At 39.0% G+C, this 21,488-nt stretch overlaps 1 protein-coding gene across 2 annotated transcripts; it reads right to left on the bottom strand.

Annotated features, from left to right (window-relative positions):
* Positions 1–635: 635 nt before the first annotated feature.
* On the bottom strand, positions 636–19,996 carry KLHL9 (kelch like family member 9). Of its 2 annotated transcripts, XM_068553006.1 has the most exons (5): positions 17,507–19,996; positions 14,308–14,409; positions 5,289–5,333; positions 3,795–3,883; positions 636–3,200 (listed from the first exon to the last, which is right to left on the bottom strand). In XM_068553006.1, the coding sequence occupies exon 1, from the start codon at positions 19,458–19,460 to the stop codon at positions 17,607–17,609; it is 1,854 nt and encodes a 617-aa protein (XP_068409107.1). In that variant the 5' UTR covers positions 19,461–19,996; the 3' UTR covers positions 636–3,200; positions 3,795–3,883; positions 5,289–5,333; positions 14,308–14,409; positions 17,507–17,606. The 2 variants fall into 2 exon arrangements, with proteins under 2 accessions (XP_068409107.1, XP_068409106.1); XM_068553005.1 differs by lacking the exons at positions 636–3,200; positions 3,795–3,883; positions 5,289–5,333 and adding an exon at positions 7,640–7,656.
* Between the last annotated feature and the right edge of the window lie 1,492 nt (positions 19,997–21,488).

The following is a 21,488-nucleotide window of genomic DNA, read 5'->3' on the forward strand; positions in this document are numbered from 1 at the left end:
ACGGGGTGTCGCTGCAGGACCTTTTTCTTAAGATTCCCTGTCCGGTAAGCCATTGATGTTTCGGCTGTCTCTGGGCTCTTTCTTAGGTCTTGAGGCTGGGCAGCCACGGGGCTTGGAGGCCTTCGGGGTGCAGCCCAACACAAGCCTTCCCATATTTAAAGAGGGATGAAGTAAATCAACCTCAAGTTGGTGAGAAATGGCATAGTTTTCAAGGCACACATGGGGTGGGAGACAGCATTGCTGCTGTCCTTGGAAGATAAAATCTGTCAGAGTCTCGCTCTATTTCTCTTGCTCTGGTTTTAAGTTGTGTGTTCTGCTCTTAGAGCGAAGACTATGAAATATGTTTTTATCTTCCAGGAAGTCTTCAAAATCAGTGCTTTTGATGATCTTATTTCAAGGGACTTGGGTACTCATATTGCTGAGTTTTAATTTTTTTATTTACTTATTTTTTATGCTTTGACGCCAGTATTTCTTTTTTTAAAACATCTTTATTGGAGTATAATTGCTTTACAATGTTGTGTTAGTTTCTGCTGTATAACAAAGTGAATCAGCTACACATATACATATATCCCCGTATCTCCTCCCTCTTGCATCTCCCTCCTACCCTCCCTATCCCAGCCCTCTAGGTGGACACAACACTGCTGAGTTTTTAATGTACAATATGTCTACACTATAGCTGTGAGATTATGGACAGACCTAAATCTCTGGACCTTTTTTCTTGTCACATTAGTTGAAGGAAACAGAGCTTTTCTCAAATCTTTCAGATATTTTTTGAACAGTTAAAAACATTACTTATATGCATAAAGTAAAAGGGGGCATGTTCCACCCTCACCCTCCAAAAAAATTAGTACCCTCCAAAAAAATTAGCACCAAAAAGTCTCTTCTCTCTGACCACTAACAGCACAGATGGAAGACTGTGCTAGTTCTCTCTGGAGGCTCTCACATGACTTTCTTTCCTGGAGTTGTAATGAAGCCCAGCTAGATGCCTCAGGAACAGCTCTATAGTTAAACCAAGTCAGGTTTCCTAACTTTTGCAGCAAGTGAGAGTACTCACCATGAAGAACCATGATGAGGCTCAGTAGGAAGGAGGGGTAAGGGGATTCGTACACGGTTTGAGCCTGGGTTACCTGATTCTAAGGAACTCAGGGAAGAGGGTATCAGCTCAGGATTAAAATGTTTGAGCTCATGTGAACTAGTGTTTTTTCCAGAGGTTCTAGGAACACAGTGGAGCTTGGGTAGTCCTTGCTGCTTTCTTACAGTCACTCTAAAGCTGAGAGGGTTGTGTTGTTGGCCACATTTCTTTAGAAATGTTAGGAAGATCACCTTGTGTTCCCCAACTCAAGGGGACTAAGGAGAATCCCATTCCTGTTTTTCTTTGGAAAATATAATGCCAGGATAAATGAGGAATGCAGCGTATGAAAACCCACTGTATGAAGCTTTGCGTCTGGTTTGGGAATCAGGTTGCTGCTCTGTTGTATCAAAGTGACCACATGGCTCAGATCCTTCAAGATGATGATTAGAGATGTATCAGAAAATAGATAATAGTCTATGATGTGAGAGAACAGTGTTTCTCAGCATTATATTCTGGGTATTAATAAAAGCAGTTCTTATAGGTCAACTTGGGTAGGAGAAGAGAACTGTTGAGACTGTGGTAGAGGTAAGGTCTGGGGTGTAAAGTCATTCCTAAGGGATGGACAAAGGCTGCTATTAAGAGTTAAATGTAGTAGTGTTGAGATTTTTCTTTTGACCACGCTCTTCTGAAAGCCAGCAGTGGGATGGTGAGACAGTAAAGGATACTAGAGAAAAATTAACCACTCTTTCTATGCAGGGATGGAGCACTGGAGTGGCAGGTTATGCATTTTTCTTGTGCCTGATACCACCATCTGCAGTCATCTGCACATCTCTCCAAATAGAATGGTGTTGGTCCAGCAACATCACTGATGTAATAACTACCCCAGGTAAGTGAGACTATGGACACAATAATCAGTTTTAATGATTTTTTAACAGAACATCCAGCTAGTGACTTGATTGTAGTTCGAGACTGGTTAGTAGCAGTAACGAGATGACCCCAGTTCTACCGTTGTCCTGAACGAAGTCCCCTTTGCGGCTCCTGCCTCTGCACACAACCAATGCTTCAGCAGACTTAGGTCATTCTCAAAGTTATAATCCTGATCGCTACCTAGATCTTGATAGGGCTTCTCTACTGTGCCCCAGTAGATACTCCACAAAGGCAGGTTGTCCACTGGGAGCTTTGACCAGCTGCAAGCACCCAGCAGGATATGTAAAAACCCATTTCTGGACACTGAGTTTGGGGGCTAAGTAGAGGCATCTCCTTGAGCTTGGTCTACACACGGAAGTATTCCCAAATGATAGCCAGGAACCTGTTGCACATGGCTGGTAAGTGTACTACGAGGTAAGTGGTGAGGGTGAATGAGAAATGCAGATACGGAAACTGGAGAAGTAAACTAAGTGGACAGTGTAAGTGAAATCCATAACCCACTCCCCTTACAGGATGAAGCAGGAAAAGTTGAGGGCACAGGTTAGCTCATTAATGGAGAGTCAGCCTGGAAAGTTAGTTAGAAAACCCTCTTTCCCCATTCTCTGAGCTTAAGTGATGCCTTTGAGTGTGTCTGTATACATAGGGTACATAGAAGGTTTGTGAAATCTGTGTTATCTGGATAAGGATGGAGGGATTAATAACCAAACACACACTTTGCCTAGTATGAAGAAATGAGTTGTTTTTATGGATCACTAATTCCTGGCTGGAATGTGTTGGCTTCTAAGTGATAAACTATCCTTCCCAACTAAGATAAAAGTTCAGTCAGTAGAAATTAGACTTGCCCTCCATTCACACATATAGACTCTGCTGATGGGCTCTGAGGTGAAATGAGGCAAAGAATGATAAACCTCTAACTCTATAGTCACAGCCTTCTGGAAGATGGACCAGTAAAGAGCTAGAATACTGCATGAACTTAAAATTGGGAAAGGGCTGTATACACAATGAAACATCTGAGCTCAGGTAACTAACAGACCTTAACTGCCGTCAGCAGCTTTATATTCATCTTGTTCTAATACTGTATTAAATAGAACAGAAGGAACAAGGAAGGTTATATCCAGAAAAGAACTATTGGCATAAGTGCATTCTTGACAGGCTTCAGGAGGCACAATTAAGAGGTCACCTGTTTTCAATCATATCCATCCTGGAAGAAAGAATACTCAGTATGAGAATATTCTGCTCTGAGATAATGTTTTGGAGATAGAGGAAATGGGTAGTTCCCTAGCCAAGAAATAGGCTTTCTTGGAGCCCAGGGATGGTACTAAAAAGAATTTGGATCAGCTGGTCCAGAAGCCACTCTGTATCACACATGTGTACTTATGTATGTGTTGTTGTCTGGGGTGGATGAAAGCTTTGTGGGTAGAGCAGTGATCTGATCCTAGCATCTGCATGGGCAAACCAATATAAAAGCTCTTAGAATATTATAAGTTCATCAAGTTTACTTATACCTGGATATTTGCACATTAGATTCTTTCTGCCACTGAAAAGATTTACTCTGTTAGTGTGATACTTTGTAAGCTGAAGCTCTTCAGTTTACAATCCATTTAAAAAAAAGCCACATAGTAGTGGGTGTGAATGCTTAGAATCCAGATGAAATGTTGCAGATTTTTTATAAAACTCAAATTATATGAATTTATCAATAAGATAAAGGTCAAAGCAATTTAAATCTGTGTTTTTGTGTTGTATCAAAGATATTGTCTTTGGCCAAGATGGTGGAGTAGAAAGACCCTGAGCTTACCTCCTCTCATGAGCACACCAAAATCACAAGTACTTGCAGACAACCATCAATGAAAAAGACCAGAACCAACCAGAAGAGATCTTCTACAGCTAAAGACATAAAAAAGGAACCACGATGAGAACGGGTAGGAGGGGCAGACTTAGATATAACCATGTCCCATACCCCCCGGGATGGGAGACCCACAAACTGGAGAAGAGTTATATTGCAGAGGTTCTCTCCTAGGAGTAACGTCTGAGCCCCACGTTGGGCTCCCCAGCCAGGGGGTCCTGCACCAAGAAGTCGAGCCCCAGAGCATTTGGCTTTGAAGGTCAGTAGGGCTTTATTTCCCCCAGTCCTTTGGAACTCACAACATTGACTCCCCTTTTAAAGGGCACAGAATCTCCCTGCAATGGGACCCAGGGAAAAAGCAGTAAATTGACAGAAGCCTGGGCCAGACCTACCTGCTGGTCCTGGAGAGTCTCTCAGAGAGGTGGCAGTGGGGGGTCGGGGGGCTGCAGCTCACCCTGGGGACGTGGGCACTGGCAGCAGCCATACTTGGGAGCTCTCTCTACCACGTGGACACTGGTGCGGGCAAGCACTGTTGTGGGATCCTCTCTCTAGCTCATCAGTGCCAAGACCTGACCCCACCCAACAGCTTGTAGGTGCCAGTGCTGGGACACCTCAGGCCAAGCAACTTACTGGGTAGGAATACAGCAGACAGGCTGTATAAAGACCTCCTAAGCCCACAGAGGCCTCTAGACATGGCTCCACCCACCAGTAGGCAAGCACTGGTGCTCTAGACCAGCGTTACCCATTGGGGAGGCAGGCACCAGATTCAAAACCACAGTCCTGCAGCCAATGGACCCAGCCTACCCACAGCTAGCTACACCCTGCCCTGGGACAAGCTGGGACCCAGCCTTGCCTACTAGCAGGCCAAAACAAGCTTGGGGACACCCTGGACCCTGTACCCAACTGTGTCAGGAACCACCTCCCCCAACCCCCACTAGTGATCTGACACCAGCTGTGGGATCCCTGGGCCCTGCAGCCAGACTCCAGGACCTGGCTCTGCTTGCCAGTAGTCCAGCACTAACCTTGGGACATGGGCAGGCGACAGCCCCAGAGTCTTCTGGACCTTGGCTCCGCCTACCAGTGAGCCACCACTAGCCCTGTGGCCCCCTGGGGTCTTGCAGTCAGCTGCCCAGTGACAAGGCCCTACTAACCAGCAGCTGGCAGCCTCTGCACCAGGCAGGGCCTGGCAACCAACCACACTGGGAGCTGACCAAGCCTACCAGACCTCCCACATAGCCCGCCACAATGGAAAGACCCACACAATCCTCATGGGGGGAGAATGCCTAGAGCATATAGCATGGGAAATGAGACGGGAGTGCAGTGCTGGGACGCATAAGACATCTCCTACAGAAGGCCACTTCTCCAAGGTCGGGAAACAGACAAAATGAGGTTGCCAAGGAACATGTTCCAGACGAAGGAAGAATGAAGTGGAGATACACAACTTACCTGAGGAAGAATTCAGGGTAATGATGGGACAGATGATCAAAGAACCTGGGAGAAGAATGGAGGCACAGAGGGAGAAGTTAGAAGTTTTTAACAGAGTTAGAAAATATACAGAACAACCAAACAGATATGAAGAATACAATTACTGAAATGAAAAATATATATGAAGGAATCAACAGCAGACGAAATGAATCAGTGAGCTGGAAGACAGAGTTATGTAAATCACTGCTGCTGAACAGAAAGAATGAAAAGAAATGAGGACAGTTAAAGATACCTCTGGGACTACAATAAGCACACTAATATTTGCATTATAGGGGTCCTAGAATGAGAAGAGAGAGGGGAAAAGGAACTGAGAACATATTTGAAGACATAATACTTGAAAACTTCCCTAACCTGGGAAAGGAAACAGTCACCCAAGTCCAGGAAGCACAGAGTCCCATAAAGGATTAACCCCAAGAGGAACACACCAAGACACATTGTAATTAAAATGAGAAAAATAGAATATTAAAAGCAGCAAGAGAAAAGCAACAAACATACAAGGGAATCGCCATAAGACTATCAAGTGATTTTTCGGCAGAAACTCTGCAAGCCAGAAGGGAGTGGCACAATATATTTAAAATTATGAAAGGGAAAAACCTCCAGCCAAGAATACTCTTATCTAGCAAGGCTCTCCTTCAGATTTGGTGGCAAAATCAAAAGCTTCATAGACAGGCAAAAGCTAAAAGTGTACATCACCATCAAACCAGCTTTACAAGTGATAAAGGAACTTTTCTAGGCAAAAAAAAAAAGGCCACAACTAGAAACAAAATTATGAAATGAAAAGCTCACCAGTAAAGCCAAACATACAGTAAAGGTAGGAAATCATCCAAGCACAAAGCTAGTAGGAAGGTTGAAAGACAAAAGTAGTCAGATCATCTATATCCACAATAAGCAGTTAGGGGATACACAAAACTATTATATGTAAAACATATCAAAATCAGTAATTGTGAGGGGAGGAAAGTACAATGCATTTGAAATTAAGAGACCAGCAACTTAATCACGTGTGTGTGTGTGTGTGTGTGTGTGTGTATGATATACAGATTGCTATATAAAAACCTCATGGGAACCAAAAACCAAAAATCTATAATGCACACACAAAGGAAAACCAAACAACATTAAAGATGGCCATCAAATCATGAGAACAAAAGAAAAGGGGAAAAAAGACCTACAAAAACAACCCCTAAACAATTAACAAAATGGCAATAAGGATATCATGTTGGTAATTACCTTAAATGCAAATGGACTAAATGCTCCAATCAGAAGACACAGAGTGCCTGAAGGGACGCAAGAATAAGGCAGGTGTATGTGTGTGTGTGTGTGTGTATATATATATATATATGCAAATGGACTAAATGCTCCAATCAGAAGACACAGAGTGCCTGAAGGGACGCAAGAATAAGGCAGGTGTATGTGTATGTGTGTGTGTGTGTGTGTATATATATATATATATATATATATATATGTATATATATATATATATATATATACACACACACTGCCTACAAAAGACTACAGATTTAGAGACACAGAGTGAAGGTAAGAGGATGGATAAAGGTATTCCACACAAATAGAAGTCAAAAGAAAGCCATAGTCGCAATACTTACCAGACAAAATAGACTTTAAAACAAAGACTGTCACAAGGGACAAAGAAGGACACTACATAATGATCAAGGGATCAATCCAAGAATAAGATATAATTGTAAATATATATGCACCCAACATAGGAGCACCTATATACATATAAGACAGATATTAACAGACATAAAAGAAGTCGATGGTAACACAATAATAGTAGGGGACTTTAAAACCCCATTTACATCAATGGACAGATCATCCAGACAGAAAATCAATAAGGAAACACTGGTCTTAAGTGACACATTAGAGCAGATGAGCTTAATTGATATATAGAGAGAGCATTCCATTCAAAAGCAGCAGAATACACATTCTTTTCAAGTGCACATGGAACATTCTCCAGTATAGATCACATGCTAGGCCACAAAACAAGCCTCGGTAAATTTAAAACTGAAATCATATCAAGCATCTTTTCTGACCACAACACTATGAGACTAGATGTCAACTACAAAGTTGTGTTTTGTGCAAAAAAACACGAACACGTGGAGGCTAAACAATATGCTGCTACACAACCAATGGATCACTGCAGAAATCAAAGAGGAATCAAAAAATACCTAAAGGCAACTGAAAATGAAAACAATGCAATCCAAAATCTACAAGATGTAGCAAAAGCAGTTCTAAGAGAGAAGTTTATAGTGATACAAACTTACCTCAGGAAACTAGAAAAATCTCAAACAACCTTTCTTTACACCTAAAGGAACTAGAGAAAGAACAAACAAAACCCAAAGTTAGTACAAGAAAAGAAATATCAGAGCAGAAATACAGACTAAAAAACAAAAGATCAATGAAACTGAGTTGGTTCTTTGGAAAGATAAATAAAATTGAAAAACTTTAGCTAGGCTCATCAAGAAAAAAGGGGAGAGGGCCCAAATCAATAAACTCAGAAATGAAAAAGGGGACGTTACAACCCAGACCACAGAAATACAAAAGATCCTAAAAGACTACTATAAACTATATGCCAATAAAATGGACAACCTAGAGGAAATGGACAAATCTTACAAAGGTACAATCTCCCAAGACCGAATCAGGAAGAAATAGAAAATATGAACAGACCAATTACCAGTAGTGAAACTGAATCAATAATTTTAAAAATTCCCAACAAACAAAAGTCCAGGACCAGATGGCTTCAGAGGTGAACTGTACCAAACATTTAAAGAAGGGTTAACACGTATCCTACTCAAATTATTCCCAAAAATTGCAGAGGAAGGAACACTTCCATGCTCATTTTATGAGGCCAGAATCACCCTGAAACCAAAACCAAAGATACCACACACACACACACACACACACACACACACACACACACACATACTACAGGCCAATATCACTGATGAAGATAGTTGCAAAAGTACTCAAAAAATATTAGCAAACTGAATCCAACAATACAGTAAAAGGATCATACACCATGATCAAGTAGGATTTATCCCAGGGATGCAAGGACTTTTCAATATCCACAAATCAATCAATGTGATACAGCACATTAAAAAACTGAAGAATAAAAACCATATGATCATCTCAGTAGATGCAGAAAAAGCTTTTGACAAGATTCAACATCGATTTATGATAAAACTCTCCAGAAAGTGGACATAAAGGGAACATAAGATAATAGAGGCCATATATGACAAGCCCACAGCTAACATATTCAGTGAGAAGTTGAACGCATTTCCTCTAAGATCAGGAACAAGACAAGGATGCCCACTCTTGCCACTTTTATTCAACATAGTCTTGGAAGTTCTAGAAAAGCCCAGAAAAGAAAAAGAAATAAAAGGAATCTGAATTGGAAAAGAAGAAAAACTGTCACTGTTGGCAGATGACATGATACTATTCACAGAAAATCCTAAAGATGCCATCAGAAAACTACTAGAGCTAATCAATGAATTTGGTAAAGCTGCAGGATACAAAATTAATATACAGAAATCTCTTGCATTTCTGTATACTAACAACAAACTATCAGAACAATAAATTAAGGAAACAATCCCATTTATCATCATACCAAAATGAATAAAACACCTAGGAATAAACCTACCTAAGGAGGTAAAAGACCTGTATTCAGAAACTATAAGACACTGATGAAAGAAATTGAAGACGTCACAGATGGAAAGATATACCGTGTTCTTGGACTGGAAGAATTAATATTGTTAGAATGACCAAACTACCGAAGGCAATCTACAATTCAAAGCAATCTCTATCAAAATATCAAGAGCATTTTTCACAGACCTAGAACAAATGATTTTAAAATTTGTATGGAAACACAAAAGACCCCAAATAGCCAAAACAATCTTGAGAAAGAAGAATAGAGCTAGAAGAATCATGTTCCCTGACTTCAGAGTATATTACAAAGCTACAATAATCAAAGCAGTAGGTACTGGCACAAAAACAGACACATAGATCAATGGAAAAATATAGAGAGCCCAAAAATAAACTGATGTATTTATGGTCAGTTAATCTATGACAAAGGAGGCAAGAATATACAATAGAGAAAAGACAGTCTCTTCAATAAGTGGTGCTGGGAAAACTAGACAGCTACATGTAAAAGAATGAAATTAGAACATTCTCTTAACACCATATACAAAAATAAACTCAAAGTGGATTAAAGATCTAAATGTAAGATTGGATACCATAGAACTCCTAGAGGAAAACATAGGCAGAACACCCTTTGACATAAATTGTAGCAACATTTTTTTTGATCTGTCTCCTAAAACAAAGTAAATAAAAGTGAAAATGATTGTGACCTAATTGAGAAGATTTTGCACAGCAAAGGAAACCATCAACAAAATGAAAAGATAATCTACTGATTGGGAGAAGATATTTGCAAATGATATGACCTATAAGGAGTTAATATCTAACATATATAAACAGCTCATACAACTTAACATCAAAAAAACAAACAGCCTGATTAAAAAATGGGCAGAACTGAACAATATTTTCCCAAAGAGGAAATGCAGATGGCTAAGAGGCACATGAAAAGATGTTCAACATCGCTAATCATCAGTGAAATGCAAATCAAAGCCACAATGAAACGTCACCTCACCCCTGTCAGAATGGCTATCATCAAAAAGAACACAAATAACAAATGTTGGTGAGGATGTGGAGAAAATGGAACCCCTGTACACTGTTGGTGGGAATGCAGATTGGTGCAGCCACAGGAGAAAACAGTACGGAGGTTTCTCAAAAAACTACACATAGAACCACCATATGACCCAGCAATACATATCGGAAAAAACAAAAACACCAATTCAAAAAGATATGTATGGGACTTCCCTGGTGGTCCAGTAGTTAAGAATCCACCTTCCAATGCAGGGGACATGGGTTTGATCCCTGGTCGGGGAACTAAGATCCCACATGCCACAGGGCAACTAAGCCTGCACGCCGCAACTACTGAGCCCGCGCACTCTAGAGTCCACATGCCACAACTACTGAGCCCGCATGCTCTGGAGCCTGCGCGCCGCAATGAAGAGCCCACGCGCTGCGATGAAAGATCCCACACGCCGCAACTAAGATGCAGCCAAATTAATTAATTAATTAATTTAAAAAGTAAAGATGCATGCACCCCAATGTTCATAGCAGCATTATTTACGATTGCCAATATACGGAAGTAAATGGATAAAGATGTGATATCTATATACAATGGAATACCTCTCAGCCAAAAAAGAGAATGAAATTTTGCCATTGGTAGCAACATGGATGGACTTGGACGGTATTATGCTAAGTGAAATAAGTCAAAGACAAATACTGTTATCACTTACATGTGGAATCTAAAAACCACAACAAACTAGAGAATATAACACAAGCAGACTCACAGATACAGAAAACAAACGAATGGTTACCAGTGGGGAGAGGGAAGGGGGAAGGGGCAATACAAGGGATAGGAGATTAAGAGGTACAAACTGTTATGTATAAAGTAAGCTACAAGGATATATTGTACAACACAGGGAATATAGCCAATATTTTTTAATAACTAAATTGAGTATAACATTTAAAACTAAGAATCACTATATTGTACACCTTATATAATATTACACATCAACTATATTTCAATTAAAAAAATTTCTTTAATGGAACCACAGGAAAAAAAATATATTTTTTCTCTGATTATCTGACCCTCTCTATACACCAAGAGTTACCATAGGGATTTTGTATTCATTTATTTGAGTATGACCTGAAGACTCTGAACTTTCACATACACAATAAAAACTTCTGCTTGTTTTTGTCATTACTGTTTTTAAAAAAAGCCTACATTTACTGTAATCCATCTAAATAAGGACTTTAACTTTCAACCAGTAGATGGCAGAATAACATCAACCCCTAGAAAGTAGTTGTTCAGAGACTGTTACCAAGAAAATAGAGGAACTATCCATTATTAGTGCATTTGGTTAAGGACCACAACTTTAACAGTTCTGTAGTGTATGCAATCATCTTTAGTGAATATCTAAGCCTTCTTTTTTCAACCATCACTCTGCCATTCAAATATATGCTTAAAAGTGGATACTAGCAACACAGATAAGGTATCAAACTCGGGGGAGAAATTCCAAAAAATTCATTTTTAAAAGTATTTATGGGGACTTCCCTGGTGGCGCAGTGGTTAAGAATCTGCCTGCCAATGCAGAGGACACAGGTTCGATCCCCGGTCTGGTAAGATCCCACATGCTGCGGAGCAACTAAGCCCGTGTACCACAACTACCAAGCCTGCGCTCTAGAGCCCACGCGCTGCAACTACTGAGCCCACAATGAAGAGTAGACCCCGCTCGCCACAATGAGAGAAAGCCCATGCGCAGCAACAAAGACACAACACAGCCAAAAATTATTAACACATTTATGTGGAATCTAGAAAAATGGTACAGATGAATTGGTTTGCAAGGCAGAAATAGAGACACAGATACAGAGAACAAACGTATGGACCACCAAGGGGGGAAAGCGGGGGGTGGGGGTGGGAGGGGATGAATTGGGAGATTGGGATTGACATATATACACTAATATGTATAAAATAGATAACTAATAAGAACCTGCTGTATATATAGCACAGGGAACTCCACTTCGCTGTACAGTGGAAACTAACACAACATTGTAAAACAACTATACCCCAATAAAAAAAAAATTTTTTTTAATTAAAAAAAAAATAAAGGTGGCGCAGTGGTTGAGAATCTGCCTGCCAATGCAGAGGTCACGGGTTCGAGCCTTGGTCTGGGAAGATCCCACATGCCGCGGAGCAACTGGGCCCGTGAGCCACCATTACTGAGCCTGCGCGTCTGGAGCCTGTGCTCTGCAGCAAGAGAGGCCGCGATAGTGAGAGTCCTGCGCACCGCGACGAAGAGTGGCCCTCGCTTGCCACAATTAGAGAAAGCCCTTGCACAGAAACGAAGACCCAACACAGCCATAAATAAGTTAATTAAAAAAATAAAATAAAATAAAAAATAAAGAATACCTCTCTTTAACAAAGGAATTTTAAATTCTAATTCTAGAATTATCCCTATTAAAATTACCTACAAGGCACAATGCCTTGTGTTACAACTATAATCTGCTGGAAGTATTAACCAATGCTTTAAATTATGATACAAATAATATGAAACAAGGTTTTTATACTATGCAGATAACATGACTAAGGTAAAAAAAGAGAATCCCCCAAAATCCCCCCAAAATGTTAAGAATCAAGAGAGTAATAACAAAAATAAACATGGTAAAATCATGTATTTCCTACTACTGCAATAGAGTTTGAAATATAATGTGAAAACAAAACCCCATTCAAAACAGCAACCTACATGCCAAGGACAACTTGAATAAAATATCATTATAACTAAAGAAAAAGACCCTAGTTTGCCCATATTATAAATAAGACTTTTATTACATGATTTTTACAAAGCATAAAAATTCAGTGAGAAAGTAAAGATTATTCAAAAAGTTGTGATGGAACAAGTGGATAATAACTTGGAAACAGAAAACTAGTAAAAAGCTATATCCATAACAATAACATAAAATACCAGGGTAATTACACCTTCACATGATGGGGGGAAACCGTGCAAGACGGCATTAAAAAAATGACAAAGGAAAAACTAATTTCACTACATTACAAAAAATACCTTGTATGTTTAAAGATGCACTCAAAGAAAGATGGGAAAATACTTGCTGTAAATAAAGATTAATAGTCTTAATATAAAAGGAATTTTCATAAATTTATTTTAAAAATTCATCTTCATTTCCACCAGAAAAAGGAAAAGCTATTTGAACAAGAGACAAGCAGTAAATGCTACCTTAGCACGCTAAGAATAAGCACTGACAAAGCAATAGAGTAAAGGACAAGGAATGTGACATCAGTACTATGTAAAAAAACACAAAATTATCACCAAAAGGTCAAAATGCAAAAAAAGACAGACATATTTGACTATTAAACAATGTGTAAAGGTGGTCAAAAGGTACAAATAAGTCCTGGGGATATAATGTTCAGCATGGTGACTATCAATAATACTGTATTGTATATTTGAAAGTTGCTAAGAGAGTAGATCTTAAAAGTTCTCATCACAAGAAAAAAATTGTATTAACTATGTGTGGTAATGGAAATTAACTAGACTTGTTATCATTTCATAATATATACATATATAGAATCATTATGTTGTATGCCTGAAACAAATATCATTATATCTGAATTTTTAAAAATTGAATAGCCCAGCCCTGATAAAAATGACATAAATTGAGGAAAAATGTCTTTGTAGCTAATAGGATACTTAAAATAATAGACAGGAACAAATGATTCACATATGAAAAAATGCACATGCTCAATAAACAAAAAATTCAGTGTTTCCAATAATAAATATAAATCCAAACAGTAAGATAACTGGAACTGCCAAGATTGCCTTTGAAATAGTCACTAAACACATTCTGGTGGAAACACATAGTCACACACTCCTGGAAATATTTTTCAAAAGCCTAAAAAAGCCTACACTATTTGACTCAGATTTTACTTAGAATTTATCACAGGGTAATAAACAAAATTTTATGAAAGAATATTAAATCTTGCTTAATTTATGATAAAAAATTGGGGGTAGATATTTAAATATATAACCATAGGGAAATGGAAAAAAAATATGAAGGCACATTCATGGGTGGAATACTGTATAGACATTCAACACTTTCAAATAAAAGAACTTGTGAAAATCATTAAGACAAAACTAAAGTAAAAAATTATGCAATACAATGACAATTAGTAACAAATATCTTACTAAATGCTTCTCTGTGTATGTTTTATGCTAATCACTTTATAATATTATCTCCTTCCAATTCTGATATAGATACAATTATTAATGCCCACCACTGATCCCATAGACAAATGAGAAAATGAAGCTTAGAGAGGTTAACTTACCCTAAGGTCTTTCAATCGTTGAGCTGCGGATAGAACGTTGGTTTTACTTCTGATAGTATGCTTCTGTAGTTTTGAATGAAATTTTCTGTAGGAGTATATTGTCTTTATAATCAGAACAAGATAATTTTAATTACAAACCAGAAAAATTTGAACATGATTAAATATGTTTGCTTTGCAGATAATCTACAGAAATACTACTCTTGGCAAGTGGGAAAAAAATTAAATACGGATTTTTATCTGGTTTAAAAATGGAATCTGTTTTTCTTAATGCACATGCATTTGATAATTAGGAAAAAAGCACCTTACATATTATTTTCTAATACATACAGATTTTAGAAAACTTGGAGAAAGCCATAATGAAAGCAGTGTGTGCCTTTGGAAGTTGAACTTACTTCCTTTTATCATCCAGATTTTAGCTTAAGTTCTGACATATTTGCAAAGTATTTGGCAAATGTCTGTACATATATAAATTCATAATATACCTAGTATTAACATAAGTTACTTCTGACACGTGGAATCACTGATAATTTACACCCTCTGTTCACTTTTATTTTCCTGTACTCACTGTAATAGACAGGAATTATTTTTATAATCAGGAAACTTAACAAAAGCTTATTTTTGAACCTATCAGAAAAACTAAAAGAAGAAATTAAATGTTAACAGAATGCTTTACATGCTTGCAGCTTTTATCCTCTTTTAAATATTCTTCTAAATGTTCCATAAAAAAAAAACTATCAGCTTGTAAAATAAAGATATCTCTCCAATCATGTTCGTCACCTAAAATTTTTTTATCTGTAAGAAGGGAATTCCAGATTTAATTAGATTTAATTAGCATAGCACCGGTCAGCTGTTTCATGATTATCAAGAGTCCTGTCAATTGCAGAAAGTTATACAGTAAAAGAATGAGAGGTGGGATGTGAGAGGCTGGAGGTAGGGGGTAAAGGTGGAGCAGTTAACTTACCTGGCTGAACAATATTTAGTTAATTACAAAGCAACAGGGTCAAATGTAACAGAAGGCAGAAACCTTTTCTCAACAAGGGAAAGAGAAAAGCTTATGCAGAGCAGACATGGGGCAATACCATCTCAGCATGTCAGAATTAGCACCAAAAAAGTAATACATCAAAATGATGTAAAAAATAAAGGAACCATAGCAAAATTATACCCAAAAGGTCAAAATGCAAAAAGATGGACAAATTTGATCTCAAAAATTAACTAAACGGCCCTGCCTTTGTAAACCTCTAACAGATTGAGAAAAAAAGTCAATGCAAGCAAATGCCAGTTAAATTATATTTATTATATAAAGAGATCCTATAACTCGATATGAAAAAGGAAGCAACTCCAATAGGTATTACAAGGGCAAAGGATATTAACATTCAATTAAAGAGGAACACAGCTACTCAAAACACACAAATATTTAACTTCATTAATAATTAAGGAAATAATTGGGATGCTATTTCTTGCTTATTCAATGCACAAAGTTATTAACAATTTCTACTTTTTCTATTTCCTAAATGTTCTCAAATGTGCTATTTTTAGTAATAAAAAATTGAATCATTAAAAAAAAATAGGAAGTATGAAATTTTCTGCCAATGCAGAAATCATAAAAGCATTAAAATGAATCAACACCTGTATGGGCAGTGAGGTTCAGATCCCTTGAAGCCAATTCCTTTTGTCTTGGTTCCTGAGTTTTATTGTGAGGTTGTCAATAAAGAGAAGGTTGTTCCTGATTTACACTATGACAATCTCCCAAGTATAGGGATATAAATATAAACATATGTATGTAAATGTATATATGTAAATTATTTCTTCAGGTAGACAATTATTCCAGGGAAGTAACTCTTCAGATTCTTCAGAATCACTCACTTCAGAGGACTCCTATGATTCCATTTGCGGATAAGGTCCCATTTAAGATCTCCCCATGTGGTTCTGAACCAGTAGGGATGCCCTTGGTATTGAAGAGGCTGAAGATCTACTTTAGTACTGCCTACAAGACAGCAGTGTCCTAGGCTTTCTACAGCTGGCTTCTTAGGGAATCTGAAGTTGGTCCTGTCCTTTAGACATAGCCAAAAGGACATTTTTCTGCTCTGACACCAAACAGTACATCTTCTGCTTGCTCAGATTATAGCCTTGAGGCAGATCACACAAAGCTCAGGATGCACATGGGCTGGAGCAGCACCAGGGCAACCACCTCAAATCAAACAGTCGTGTTAGAATGACTAAGTTGGGAAACTGAACTTAAAAACCTATAGCTTTGTTCAGAATGTTTTTCTTTGTCTTGTTCATAAGTTTTACTGAACAAAAAGGTGGAATGTAGCAGAGCCTAAAGTTACTGAGCAAACGCAATTCTCTGAGACTTGAACTTTGCTAAATGACCTGTATAAATGCAACTCTACAGAAAACAATATACAAGCAGAAAAAGTGACAAGTCTCATCTGTAGTAACAATTCAGTCAAATGACAAATTTGGTTGTCAATTTAATGTTGTAGTTCTTATCTACATCAATTCCGCAAGACTACATAGACATTTATTCTCTAGTACTGAATTTCCATTTGAACAGAAATAGCTGCTAGGTGGAAGAAAAGAATTTAAATTTAAAAACAATTTCACTATAGCTAAAGTGCCAATTGATTTAAAAATTATATATGTGTATGCATGCATATACATATGTATATATTGTGTGTGTGTGTGTGTGTGTGTGTGTGTGTGTGTGTGTGTATTTTCTCTCTCCCTCTCCCCAGAAAGATATGAAATCCTGACTTAGGGTTATACTATTTTTTGAGTTAATATTTTTGAATTTATTATTTCTCTGGTCTGCCTAAGAATCGTCACATATTCTGAATGTACCCACACAATCTGGTGAGTTGGCAGCTATGTCAAAAACTCTATGAAAAAAGGGAGGCAGCTAATAAGGCTTGGAGACCTTGTTTATTATTTTAGGTTAGAGCAGGCAGCCTCCCTTTGATGTTTTGTAGTCAAAGATGAAAACTTTCAACTTCAAAGCATAATGAACATAATTATACATTTACTACAATCACCTACACTTTGACTTACACAACACCACAAAAAGACATCTAACACACATTTTTCTACTTATCTTTTTACATTTGTTAAACTGGCTATGTTAAATACGTTTTCAGAATGCATTTGTTAACCATTTGATAAACATACTAAGCCAAGCAATACAAATAACATCAATTACCTTTTTATCTAATAACTGTACCAATCAATGTAAGAAGATACAACTGAAGGGGAAGTATGGGATCATCCATGATGCACTGCAAAGGTATTACACCTTGGTCCTAAGAATGATCTGAAGGTGCTGAAAGAGGTGATTCTCTGGAAGGTGACCCAGGGTTTTCTTCAGGTGGAAAAACTGTGAGAGTACAAGCTCGAATGCCACCAAGTGACTCTGGAAGGTCAAAAACTTTATGCCACTCATCCTTTTCTGGGTCATATTTCTGGACAATTTCTACCATACAACGATTATTCCAAGAATATCCACCTACGACATAAATTTTATTTTCAAAGACGGCAACTCCAACATCACTTTGACCTCTTAACATGGCAGCAATTGGTGTCCACTGGTCAAGGGTTGGTGAATAGTATTCACAGCTTAGAACATCATCATAATCACTTGTTCCTCTGAAGTGATTGCCACCAATGACATAGAGCTTGTCTCCAACTGTACACATGCAATGCAGACCTCTGACTGTAGTCATTGGAGCCTTCTGTGTCCATTTGTCTGTATCAGGGTCAAAACACATGAGCTCGTTTTGGAAAGTATCATGAGTAATTCCTCCTGAAATATACATTAAGCCTCCATAAACTGTTCCAGCATGGCCATAGTGGGGTTCACTCATTTTTGCAACATAGCTCCACTCATTCATTCTTGGATTGTAACATTCTACTGTGGCCAGCTCACCAGCTGCACTTCGCCCACCAACGGCATACAAATGTCCTTTGAGAGCACTCAAGTGGAAAAATGTGCGCTTTTCATTTAATGAAGCAACCTGCATCCATTTATTATACCGAGGATCAAATCTGAAAACGGTATCAACGGCAGTTTTTCCTTTTGTATCATAATTACTTTGACCACCAACTACATAAAGAAAGTTTCCAATGACAGCAATGCCATGCTGGTAACGAGGAGCATCCATGGGGGCTAAAGATCTCCACTCTTGCGCCCTTTCATCATACATCCGTAATTCTTTACTGACAACCAGCTGCTGCCTCAAAACTCCTCCTAATGTAACCAAGTGGGTTGAGTCAGATCTAATGGCAGTTCTATCTGACTGCATCACTGGCTGCATATATGGCATCATTTGGTAATTGCTAGCTTCCAAAAGCAAATTCACACAGGTATTGTCTGTTCTCATGAAATCTACTGTCTGCACATAATTGATGAGATCCTGTGGTGTCATCAGTGGAAATCGAATATTCTTCATTAATTTTGCAGCATAATCCATCCGAGGGTCTTCCAACCTTAGCCAGCGACAGGCAGCCTTGAAAAGCTCAAGTTCAGTACAGTGCTTAAGACTATTGCTGGAAAGCACAAAGGCAAGCCGTTCAAAAGGGAGTTTCAGAAACTCCCCAGTACTCAATAATGCAGGAAAATTCTTCAGGATGAAATTATTGACATATTTATCTACTTCTATAAGATTGTAGGTGTTAGCAATTCGTCCAACTTCAACACAGTTATCTAAAGAGACTCCTGAAATAAGGAACACTTTACAGAAGTCTAAAACAGGTAAAATTTGCAAAAAGCTGGCAGCTTCAAGTGTGTCCTGAAGATTGTCCATATTAAGAGAAAGTTTTGCAGTATAAATAAAATCAATTATTTTCTTCAGACCAACTTTGTTCACCCCATGAAGCTTAATGCACATTAAATCTTGTTCTTTCATTCCACCTGTGAACATAGCCTTGAAATAATCACTAGCAGATGCCATCATAGCTCTATGAACAGGGAAGATTTCATCTCCATCACCTGGTACCAGGGTCACGTCACAAAGCAATCCTTCTATTCTAAGCTGATCAAAGCCTTGCAAAACCACCGAACTGTGAGTATTGCTGGTAAAAAAACGTGTGGTTCCTGCCTTGCAAGGCTGTAAATGGGCGGAGACGCCCATTTCACCGTTACCAAGAGACACTTTCATGTGAAAGCCTTCCTCTTGCACAAAGATGTATGCCGGCCAAAGAGGTTATGACCTGAAAGCTTTAAAGGAAACGAGGATGTCCCAAGAGCAAGAGAGCTTGCTTTCCTTATCAAGGGCAAACAGTCACTGTGGCACACCTCAGAACACACCAGTCACTCTCTGAAAATTGTTCTACAGCAGGACCACAGAGGGCTGTGGACCTCAAATCTGTTTATTATGTAGATGATTCATCACCTGAAGGCAGTTTAGTGACCCGGTTCACCTCGTCCGGCCTGCGTTGCCGCTCCTCCCGCAGTTCCGCTCCGGGCCAAGGGGGAGGTGCCGCCACGTCCTGCGGCCCCGTGGCTCGCTCGGCGGCGAAGCCGGGTACCTCAGCGAGCGGCCCGCCGCGCCCTCCGCTGTCCTTAGAACGTCGCCGCTGCTACGGGCCCGTCCTGGAGCAAGGGCCTGGAACACAGGGCTGCAACACGGGCCGAGGCCCCGACGCCAAACCGGTCCTTCCGGAAAGGCCTGCTCCCAGGATCCCCCGGGCTAGGAGCGGCCGTGGCAGCTACTGCGGCTGCGCGGCCGCCTGACCTCGCCAGTGGGCGGTCGTGTGGGGGATGGGAGGAAGTGGGCGGGGAACTGGAAGGGCGGGGTTTGGGCAAGGCGGGGCTGTGCAGGATGGGCCCGCGGGGCCTCTTGGGGTACTTTGTATGTGGCATTAAATGGGCTGGAATGGGTGCATGTATATTATGCTTGACCTAAACCTTTCACGGCAGCTGAGCTGTCCCCCTAAATGCATACTTTGAAATTTACACTTCCTGGCTTCTTCCTTTTGTTACTTCCGAGTGACAATGAAATGCGGCTTTTGTAGAAATTGAAAGGCAGCATGGGGGAAAATGCTTAAAGTTTTTCCTCTATAAAAAAAACTTTAAAATTCTTAATACCATAGGGGAATACCCTGGTGGTCCAGTGGTTAGGACTCGGCGCTTTCACTGCTGTGGCCCGGGTTCAATCCCTGATCCGGGAACCAAGATCCCACGAGTCACGCAGCCAAAAAAAAAAAAAACTTATCCCACACAATAGACACTTCAGTTATAACTTTGGTTCATAGTTTCAAATTTTAATCATTTAAAACATGTCATTTGCCTCTTTTAAAATACCAAATTGTGACTATGCTATGTAATTTAGCCTGAATTTTTGCCACGCAATGGAATTCCATCATCAGTAAATTTTTCATGCTTTTGTTTTCCACTCACAAATTTGTAAATGGATACACAATTGTCTAATAACTACACATACTATAGTTTCCTTGCCCATCATTTGTTCCTGAATATATACTTTCTTGTTCTCCACTGTTTTATAGAATCTGAGCACAAAACTTTTACCTGTTTTTGGATAAATCCTAAGGGCAGAATGCTGATTGAAGACAAATTTTTTTTTTCCAAAATACTGTCACCAGCAATGTTTGAGTGTGTATTTCCCTGCTACTGACCTTTCCCTTTATGGATATTTTACTAACTTACATTTTTAAAATTACTAGTAAATTGGAATTTGCGCATATGAATAAATGTATACTTTGACACAGCTGCTTCCAACATTTTCCACAGTTTGAAGTTATTACTGTCTTTTAAATCCTTCCAGTTTCTTTATGTATATGCCAACTGATGAGAATATAGGTACATTCTTTTATTACACTCTCCCCCTTTTTTAATATAAAAGATAGCATACTATACTCACTGTTCTGCACCTATCTTTTTTAACTTGGAGATCTTCTCATTCATATATAGATAACTGCTTTATCTTTTTAAATAGCTGTACTGTTTCCCATTGAATGGGTGTGTCCTACATTATTTGATTAGTCCCCTACCGATGGACATTTAGCTGGTTCCAATGGTCTTCTGTTGTTTCTGGTAGATGGCAGCAAGGTCCAGAAGGCTCAAATCACTGCTGTCCTCCATCAGATGCTTCAGCAAATCTTCAAACTGTTCAGCATAAGAGGTTGGTTGGAATGAGACTGGCCTGGAGAAGTTCTTCACTGGACTT

The sequence above is a fragment of the Eschrichtius robustus genome, chromosome 10 (assembly GCF_028021215.1).
Source record: "Eschrichtius robustus isolate mEscRob2 chromosome 10, mEscRob2.pri, whole genome shotgun sequence".
Taxonomy (NCBI): domain Eukaryota; kingdom Metazoa; phylum Chordata; class Mammalia; order Artiodactyla; family Eschrichtiidae; genus Eschrichtius; species Eschrichtius robustus.